The sequence below is a fragment of the Sceloporus undulatus genome, chromosome 4 (genome assembly GCF_019175285.1).
Source record: "Sceloporus undulatus isolate JIND9_A2432 ecotype Alabama chromosome 4, SceUnd_v1.1, whole genome shotgun sequence".
Lineage (NCBI taxonomy): Eukaryota > Metazoa > Chordata > Lepidosauria > Squamata > Phrynosomatidae > Sceloporus > Sceloporus undulatus.
The window spans coordinates 185,584,749-185,595,254 of NC_056525.1; the positions used below are offsets into that span (position 1 = coordinate 185,584,749).

At 42.7% G+C, this 10,506-nt stretch overlaps 1 protein-coding gene across 1 annotated transcript; it reads left to right on the plus strand.

Moving 5' to 3' along the window:
- The first annotated feature begins 1,999 nt into the window (after positions 1-1,999).
- On the plus strand, positions 2,000-9,894 carry LOC121927514 (dermatan-sulfate epimerase-like protein). Its single transcript, XM_042461182.1, has 2 exons — positions 2,000-2,273; positions 4,359-9,894. Exon 2 carries the CDS (start codon positions 5,251-5,253, stop codon positions 8,905-8,907), a length of 3,657 nt encoding a protein of 1,218 aa, XP_042317116.1. The 5' UTR covers positions 2,000-2,273; positions 4,359-5,250; the 3' UTR covers positions 8,908-9,894.
- Positions 9,895-10,506: the final 612 nt, after the last annotated feature.

Here is a 10,506-nt window from a genome sequence, read left to right on the forward strand (position 1 = left end):
TTTCAGATCAAATAAATCTTCCTTGCTGTCTTTTTCCTCTTAGTGCCCTACCTTGTGCCACCCACCCTCATCAACAAACCAGCCCTTTCTTCCCTCCCTTTTTTGCTGATTTGGCTCCCTTCCCATTTGGGCTAAAGCTTTCTCCTTTCTCTCAGTGGCATCACTAGGATTGGCATCACATAATGCCACCCGCCATTTACCTTATGGTGTCACACACACCTCCTTTCAACCTCCTCTCATAACACACCATATAAAATCCTTAGGAACTCTGGTGTCAGCTTCCCATTGACCTCCTCCATACAGAATCCTTAGCAATGCTTTTTTGCACTAGCATTACACGCAAATCGTCATTCCCTTATACCATGGAATGTCATGCTAATAAAAAGGTAAAAGTATTCTCCACTGACAATGTCTGACCATTCAAAAAGGATGTTGACAAATTGAAGAGTGGCCAGAGGAGGGCGACTAAAATGGTGAAGGATCTGGAAACCATGCCTTATGAGAAAAGACATAGGGAGCTGGGTATGTTTAGCCTGGAGAAGAGATGGTTAAGGGGTGATATGATGGCCCTCTTTAAGTATTTGAAAGTGGGGAGGTCACATTGAGGATAGAGCAAGCTTGTTTTCTGCTTCTCTACAGATTAAAACATGGAACATTGGATGCAAGCTCCAGGAACAGAGATTCCTCCTAAACATTGGGAGGAACTTCGTGACAGTAAGGGCTGTTCAACAGTGGAACACACTTCCTCAGAGTGTGGTGAGGTCTCCTTCCTTGGAGGTCTTTAAACAGAGGCTGAATGGTCACCTGTCGGGGATGCTTTGATTGGGAATTCCTGCATGGCAGGGGGTTGGACTGGATGGCCCTAGTGGTCTCTTCCAACTCTATGATTCTATGATCCCAGTTGGCAGTGCTCCTCTCCATTAGTAAGCTGAAGAGCCAGCGTTGTCAGAGGCTACTCTGCGATTGCGGGGCCGGTGTAGCTGCACCGAATGCTAACAAGCATCTCGCCAAATTTAAAGTTATACCTTCCAATTACAATCTCATACACACAACCTGCATGCGTTTACAGAGGCAGGGTGAAGAATTGGCTAAAGTGTGAGATTATATATATATATATATATATATGAAAAAAAGAAAATTTAAGAATATATATATATATATATATTGGAATTTTTTATTCTTATTTCATTTTTTAAATAAATGAAATTTTATATTAAAAAATGAAATTTAAATTTCTGACAAACGCTGGGGCCTGGCCTTTTCCCTCCCAGTGAGCTTCACCCCACTGCCACCTCTTCAAGTCTCTTGAAAGGGAAGGCGATGAATGCCAGGGCGCCCTTCTTCTGCCCCAAGGGAGGCCTTGCAGCCAGGTGAGCCTGGACTGGTGTCTGTCACTCGGGGCCCTCCGCAGCCCCTCCTTCCCGCCCCTCCATTGTGACGCCACTGCTTGGCCTCCCCTCTTGACGCCTGGCTCCTCTCCTCTCCAGCCAAGGCTCAGCCCAGAGCCAGGAGCCTGCGAGCGGCGTCTGCGCAGAGCCTCCGCGGAACAAGGGAGGCGCTGCAAAGGAGCAGCTCCTCGCCTCTTTGGAGCCGGGCAGCGGAGGGAGAGAGAGCGCCAGGCAGAGGCAGGGCAAGGGCCCCAGCATGAGCCTCCCTTTGCTGGAGTTGGAGCCAAGTGGGGAAGAAGAAGAAGGAGAAGAGTCTCCGGCTGCCCTTCCACCGCACAGCCCTCCCCCCGGAAAGGAACCAATCAACCCATCCATCACCAATCCATATCCCCTGCAATTGCCGAGGATCCGCTGGCTAAATTGATCAGCCAATCCCCCCATTCATTTGGGAAGCACCCCCTCTCCTCCAATGACTGGCTGCTCCCTGCTTTGGAAAGTCCAAGAGACTCTCCTTTGAAAAGCTGCCTTCTCCTATCTATCTATCTATCTATCTATCTATCTATCTATCTATCTATCTATCTATCTATCTATCTATCTATCTATCCATCCATCCATCCTCCAACTTGATTTTATTTTATGAATTACTACACTTTGGGGGAAAAGGAAAGCTGCAAAAGGCGGCAGGACCCAGATTTGGCAGACAACTCCCCCCCCCCACTCTCTTTTTCGGCTGGGCAGCGGAAATCTTGAGGATTGGGAGTCCCAGCCGAGGAACGCCAAGGGAAAGTAACGGCGACGAACGCCGAAGTAGTTGGGAGGAACGAGGGGACGCCTCTGGGGCGATCGGAGCCTTCGTCGAGGCTGATGGGCCACAACAATTGTAAGGTAAGAGAGTGACTTGGGGACTTTAAGAAACAAATAGGAAGAATAGTAAAGGGTTTTTTTTTGGGGGGGGGGGTTAAAAAACCCCGAAAGGCTCCTGGATGATGGCTGTTAAATATTTCCAGCTGTTGGCAAAGAAAACTTGCTGCAAGTTCGCTGCTCCGGAAAGAAAGGGCCAGGCCACTAATTAGCTCCTAGCGCCCTCTAGCGTTAGAAAGAGATTCCTTGTTTTGAGTGGCAAGTGGGACCCTCGTTATTTGAGGCTGCCCAATGGGAGCAATGCCTATTATATACCCTTCTGGATGAGAAGGCTGCTGATCAGCGCAAAAATGGCTTTGCAAAAGTATGGTGTGCAATATACTGCAAGCGTTCAGTTTGGTAAGCACAGCAAAACGAAACACTGCTGTAAGTCTTCAAGTTTATTTGTTTTTCAAACTTGGCTGCTTTTGGTGTGTCCATGCTAAAATAATGATCGCATGGGAGGATGCCAGCTCTATGGTCCTGTGACAGCAAGGATGATAAGGGAGTTGTTGTTGTTGTTGTTAGCTGTCCTGGAGTCAGTTCCAACACATGGCAACCCCATGGATGAGACATCTCCAAGAATCCCTATCCTCCATTGCCCTGCCCAGATCTTACAAGCCCTTGCCCACAATCCCCCTAGTCAAGTCTATTCATCTGGTTTGCAGTCTTCCTCTCTTTCTTCTAGCCTACACCTTTACCAGCATTATTGTTTTTTCCAGTGATCCGTGCCTTCTCATTATGTGGCCAAAGTACAATAGTCTCAACTTTATCATCTTTGCTGACTTTTAAATTAAAGAATCAGAGTTGGAAGAGACCCCAAAGGCCATCCAGTCCAACCCTCTGCCATGCAGGAACTCACAAAGTACGCCCAGCAGATGGCCATCCAGCCTCTGTTTAAAAACCTCCTGAGAAGGAGACTCCACCACTCTCCAAAGGACAGTCAAACAGGTCTTACTAAGAACTAAGTTCTTCCTAAAGTTGAGGTGGAATCTCTCTTCCTGTAGTTTGCACCCATTGCTCCAGCTCCTGTTCTCTGGAGCATCAGAAAACAAGTTTGCTCCTCAGTATGACATCCTCTGAATTACTTAAACAAGGCTATCATATACTGTATAGCCTTTAACCTTCTCTTCTCCAGGCTAAACATGCCCAGTTCCCCAAGCCTCTCCTGATGAGGTATGGTTTCCAGACATTTCACCATTTTGGTTGCCTTCCTCTGGACATGCTCCAGAACACTCATTTCTGAAATTTTTCCATTCTTAAAGACCAAAGAGTGGAACAAAGCACATTTTTAAAAGTACAATTTTGAAACAATCTTCAATTTTATTTATTTATGAAAATTGATGGCATGAGGGGTGTATCTATAGGGAGTGCAAAATGTGGGTGCTAGCCTCTCCAGATAAGAATTCTACCCCAATGAAATTTTCCTTCACTCTTTTAAATTTCTAGCATTGCAGTAACTTAAAAACTTAAGTTGATCATTTAGAGATACAGCTTAGGCATTCAATGAAAAAGGGCAATAAAGTTACCAAGGGAACGTGAACACAGCAAATACAAGAATTCTAAGACTGGCAAAAAGGCACAAACTTGCGCTGCATCAACACTGCAGAAATAATGCATTTTGACACCACTTTAACTGCCGTGACTCCAAGTTGTGGGATCCTGGGATTTGTAGTTTGCTGTGCCATCAGAGCTTTCTGAGGGAGGAGGCTCAATAGCTCACGGAACTACAAATCCTAGAATTCCATATCATTGAGCCACGACACTTAAAGTGGTATCAAACTGCATTATTTCTGTAATGTTGATGCAGTCTTAGATGTGAAGGGTTGCCATTGTCTCACTCTCTGTAGTACTAGAAATCTGAGGAGTGAAGACCAAGAAAATCATTTGGGGAGAAAGAACACCTATTGGGAGGGTCACTGCCCTCATTTTGTCCTACCCTGGCCCCCAGCTGTACTTCTGTATCATGTGGCTTTAAGAAAAAATAAAATAAAATAGCTGTTTGTCAGTGTAATTCTACCTTTTTTTTAAAATGACATTTGCTTTGTTCTTTTTTATTTTGTTCTACAGATAAGAACAACATGTGAAGTGAACAGGCCCCAGAAACAGCAATCAAAGGAGGAACAAGTGGCCTGTGTGTCCCATTTGGTGTTTCTGATTTGTTTTTGTGAGGAAGAGAGAGAGCTAATTGAAATGCCAGGACAGGGACTGGTTGCTCAGACTGAGGTGGACATGAAGATAATGAAAGAATACACTAAAGCTACAAGTCTTCTACAGGATCATCAAGCCCAAAAAAGTTTTCACCTCTGGAGTTTAGCAAGTATTGGAATCATGGTACCTCTATCAAAATTGGTGGGTGGAGATATTTGGCAAAGTCTCTGTCCTCCTAAAAAATAAATGACAAGCCTTTTTTTTGCGTACCATGAGAGAACAGGACAGAAGTCTTCTGTGGAAAATTCCATTTCTTTCTTCATTTTCTTTATATATATATATATATATATTGCTATCAGGTTTTTTCCTCTATAGCAGAAATAGCTGGATGTTAAAGGTTCCCCCTCCTGTACATACACACACGTCTCTTATTAACAAAATAATGTGTTGGATATGATTTTTGTCTCTGCACTTCACAGCTCAATAGACATCCTTTTGACATCAAATTTGCTTGTTAGTCTGGTGTACTTGGAAGTTGGTCAGAGGTTACATTCTCTTTAGCCCTCGGAATTGTTGCTTTTATTGTGTCTCTGTGGTGTCTATTCAGAGCACCTGCATTTCGGCTGTGTCTAAAAAACATGTCAGCCAAGAGGTAGACATATCTTATAGCATAAAGCCTTCCCCCCAAGTTTAAATAAAAGTCCTTCAAGCATATTTTTCATAGTGGCACCTTGATCCACATGTGACATCTGAACACTGTGTTTTTTCAAAAAAAGTCTATGCCTGAAGGGAGGAAACTGCCTAATGGATCATGGCTCTAATGTTTACAGGACAATCCTTATTTTTAGCATTAGCGATGTTGGCAGTCTGCACTTTTGAAGAATCTGTGAGTAATTACTCAGACTGGGTGACTTTTGCAGAGGATATGGATCAGTATGAGAAACAAAAACTGGAAGATTTCAAGGCTGGTCAGAAAATGAAAAAAACAGTTCTTCATCCAAGCTTGTATTTCAGTGCTGAAGAGATCCCAGCATTGAGGCAGAAATCGCACACCAGCCATCTCCACCTCTTTAGAGCAATCAGGAGTGCAGTGTCTGTGATGCTATCCAATCCGTCCTACTACCTACCTCCACCCAAGCATGCTGATTTTGCTGCCAAGTGGAATGAGATATATGGAAACAATTTGCCTCCCTTAGCATTTTACTGTCTCTTGTGCCCAGAAGATAAAGCTGCCTTTGATTTTGTTTTAGAATATATGGACAGAATGGCTGGATATAAAGACTGGCTGGTGGAGAATGCCCCGGGTGATGAAGTTCCTCTCGGGCATTCCTTAACTGGCTTTGCTACAGCTTTTGATTTTTTGTATGCCTCGCTGGATGATATCAGAAGACAAAAATACTTTGCTAAGATCTTGGCCATAAGTGAGGAAATGTATGGATATTCCAAAGTGCGTTCCTGGGGCAAGCAACTACTTCATAATCACCAAGCCACTAACATGGTGGCATTGCTCATTGGAGCTCTGGTAACAGAAGAGAGCGTAGAGGCCCAAGCAAACGTCTGGAAACATACAGTAGTAGATGTGATGGAGAAAACCATGTTTTTGCTAAACCATATTGTTGATGGCTCTTTGGATGAAGGTGTAGCATATGGCAGCTATACAGCCAAATCAATAACCCAGTATATTTTTCTGGCACAGCGCCACTTTGGGATTAACAATTTTGGAAACCACTGGCTCAAAATGCACTTTTGGTTTTATTATGCTACCCTTTTACCTGGCTTTCAGAGAACCGTGGGCATAGCTGATTCCAATTACAATTGGTTCTACGGACCTGAAAGCCAGCTGGTTTTCCTAGATAGATTTGTGCTGAAGAATGGAGAGGGCAATTGGCTTGCACAGCAAATTAGAAAACATCGGCCGAAGGATGGCCCCATGGTGCCATCCACTGCCCAGAGATGGAGTACACTTCACACAGAGTACATATGGTACGACCCAGGATTAACTCCCCACCCTCCTCCTGACTATGGCAGTGCTAAAATGCATGTATTCCCTAATTGGGGTGTTGTTACCTATGGGGCAGGGTTACCATATGCACAGACAAATACCTTTGTTTCTTTCAAATCTGGGAAACTGGGTGGCCGTGCTGTCTATGACATAGTCCACTTTCAGCCCTATTCCTGGATTGATGGGTGGCGAAGCTTCAACCCAGGGCATGAACACCCCGATCAGAACTCTTTCACCTTTGCTCCCAATGGGCAAGTTTTTGTCTCTGAGGCCCTTTATGGACCCAAACTTAGCCACTTGAATAATGTCCTGGTGTTCGCTCCATCTCCCACCAGTCAGTGCAATCAGCCATGGGAGGGCCAGCTTGGTGAATGTACACAGTGGCTTAAGTGGACAGGGGATGAAGTTGGAGATGCTGCTGGTGAGATTATAACATCCTCTCAGCATGAGGACATGATGTTTGTAAGTGGTGAGGCAGCGTCTGCATACTCCTCAGCAATGAAGCTGAAAAGTGTATACCGTTCGTTACTTCTGTTAAATCCTCAGACTCTGCTAGTGGTCGACCATGTGGAAAAGGAAGTGGATTCTCCCATCAACTCTATCAGTGCCTTTTTTCATAACCTTGACATTGACTTTAAATATGTCCCATATAAATTTATGAACACATATAATGGAGCCATGATGGATGTATGGGATGCTCATTATAAAATGTTTTGGTTTGACCATCATGGAAGCAGCCCGGTTGCTAGGATACAAGAAGCAGAGCAGGCAGCAGAGTTCAAAAAAAGATGGACACAATTTGTAAATGTCACTTTTTCTGCAAAAAGTGCTACTGCGAGAATTGCCTACCTGTTCTATGGGCCTAATGTCAATATTTCCAGCTGTAGGTTTGTTGATGATGCCCACACAGGGTATCAGATTTCTCTAAATGTCAACAATACTGAAACTGTTTTCTCTGTTGTCACAGACTATCTAAATCTGAGGAAAAGGTTTAGTTATTTAGGTTTTGGTGGCTATGCCAAGGTAGTTACTCAAGGAAAAGTTACAAAATTTGGCCTTGGAACTGAAGCTATAGAAAAGCAGGCATCAACTAACAAGACTATTTTCCCCTTTGGATTTAAAGTGAATATAATAGCAGGGCTGATTTTGGGGATTAGCTTGGTCATATTGGCTATTCAGTGGCGGTTTTATATTTCCTTTGGCAAGCTTTTGCGTTGGACCCTATTCCTGGTAATTATACTGTGGTTTGTTGAACTGATTGATGTGTGGAGCTCTTGTACTCAACCAATCTGTGCAAAATGGAGTAGTGACATGACAGGTACAGAACACAATGCAGAGAAGGACCAAGGGCACCCTGTGAATTTGCCAGACGTTATCATTACCTCTCTCCCCAGTTCAGGTGCAGAAATTTTGAAGCAATTGTTCTTCAACATCAGTGACTTCATCTATATCAAGATCCCAACAGGATACCTTGATGTTCCTGAAACAGAATTTGAGATTGACTCATTTGTTGACGCCTGTGAATGGAAAGCATCTGATGTTCAAAGCGGCCACTTTCGGCTCCTTCAGGGTTGGCTGCATTCTCTAGTCAAGGACACCAAGCTTCATTTGCAGAATATCCATTTACAGGAAACCAGCAGAAGTAGGTTAGTTCAGCATCCCTCCACTAGTAAAGACAAAAAGAGACGTCCTAGAAAGAGAGAATCCATAGCAGAACAAAGAAACCGACTCAGAGGGAGTTCAGATAAGGATGCTGAATACATTAGGGAACTGAGGAGACACCTTACTTTTTATCCAAATGCACGACCTGTACTCAGTCTAAGCAGTGGGAGCTGGACATTAAAGCTGCCTTTCTTTCAAGAAATTATAGGTCCTTCACTCAGAGCACTCTATGTAGTACGGGACCCTCGGGCATGGGTCTACTCAGTACTGTACAAAAGCCAGCCTAGCCTTTACTCCTTGAGGAAGATTCCACAGCGTTTAGCTAGGCTTTTTAATGGTAGTGGAAAAGACAAGTGTAGTTTAAATTCAGGCTATGCCTTTGAATACGAACCACTGAGAGAGGAACTCTCCCATTCAAATTCAAATGCTGTCTCTGTGATGTCCCATTTGTGGCTGGCAAATACAGCAGCAGCCCTGAGACTCAACAGGGATTTGCTGCCAGCAAATTATCGACTCCTCAAGTTTGAAGACATTGTCAACTTTCCCCAGAAGATGGCTGAAGCCATCTATGCCTTTCTCGGAATCCCTCTGTCTCCTGCTAGCTTAAACCAAATATTATTTGCCACATCCACCAGTCTTTTTTATCTTCCTTATGAAGGGGAAATCTCTCCAGTGAGCATCCATGCTTGGCGACATGATATGCCTCCTGAGGAAATTAAGGAGATTGAGGACATCTGTTCCACTCTAATGGACCGCTTAGGATATCCAAAGTTTACTGATTTAGATGCTGCGGGTCAGCAGTAGTTTGCACTAAGGATCCCCAGGCATTTGTAAATAAGAATCAAAGAATCTGGTTTATTCTTGTAAAATGTCTTGTACAGTCTGTTATACTCACAGAGAGATTATTTTAAATGAAATGAGATATTTAGTCTAGTAAGAGGTTTTGCTCTCCCCAGCTAAAACCTATAATTACTTTTGCTGCCTTGGAGAATAAAACTGTGTGAATCTTTATGTTCTTTTTCCAGATGGACACTGGGGAGCTCAGGGGACTGGTAATAGGATAAGGATCCTTTCATTTTGAGGATATCAGTATGAATTCCAGCCAAGAAGGGAGTTGCCAAACGTTATGGCCATCCACTGGCTATTTGCTGGCTAATGTGAAATCATTGGGGAAGAGCCAAAGCTCAGTCCTAGTTTTTTTGTGAACAACTGTGTTTGTTTTTTTTAATAAATAAATAAATAAATAAATAAATAAAAATAATAGAGTTTACATTTGAAAGCAAGTATCTCCCATGGGCTGGATTTGCTGGTGTAAGGTGTTGAGAAGCTGTAAACTGAAGAGAACCAGCTAAATGTGTTGTTGTTTTCTTTAAAAAGGAAATGCTTTCCTAAGATTACTGGAATGACAATAGACACATCCCTACATACACTCAGACAGACATGTTGTAAACTGAACAGAACTAGCCAGGTGTGCTGCTTTTTAAGAAATGCTTTCCTAAGACTATACAAGCCCCAACAGACATATCCCTACATAAACACACACACAGAGAGAAAAATTGGCAAGATTGTGGCATCATCTTCATAGCCTGAGCAAAGTCACCAAGAAGCAAGTGGCTGTGGAAATAGAAGAACACTCCTTAATATGTTTTCCCCATCTGTAGTGAGGAACTAAGGCCAAGAAAGTTTATTTCAGGATAACATTGCCATTTGTAATAATAATGTTATTTTTTTTAAAAAAAAGAATTGGTCCAAATAAAGGATAAATTACAGCAGCATGAGGTTATTGTTGATTATGGTAATAATAATAATAATAATAATAATAATAATAATAATAATAATAATAATAATAATAATAATATCACAGTCTGTCTCTTGTTTACAAGGACTTCTGCTATTTTCTTGGTGGAGGCTACCCAGAGTGAATCTAAATTAAATGTTGATTTCTGGTAAATGCATTTCAGAAATTTCCTGAAAAAGAAGGCAAAGCATGAAAGGGAAGATGCATTGTATTAATGAGTCCCAATTTTGGGAGAAAGGTGGGATATAAAGCAATATGATGATGATGATGATGGGGATGATGATGATGAATTACTTTGGAGACATGTAATCAAGGCTGAGGGGAATATCTGAACTTCACATTATGGCATTTTGATACAACAGTTAAAGTGCTATTAAATTGCAATCACTGTGTAGTGTGCATACACCCCAGATCAATTGCTATCTGATTTGCTATTGGATCTAGCACACAAGCTGTTGAAGGTATATGGGCTCTATACCACTAAGCAATTAGGCATCATACATAATGTAAAGTAGACACATGGTTATAATGATTCTTATGATTATCATAATCACATGTCTATGTGTATGTATGTTGCCTAATTCCTGAGTGGTATAGCTTGCATG

Bases quoted from the DNA above. Each gene is read 5' to 3' on its own strand.
- LOC121927514 (XM_042461182.1), top strand. From the start codon at position 5,251: ATGGCTCTAATGTTTACAGGACAATCCTTATTTTTAGCATTAGCGATG.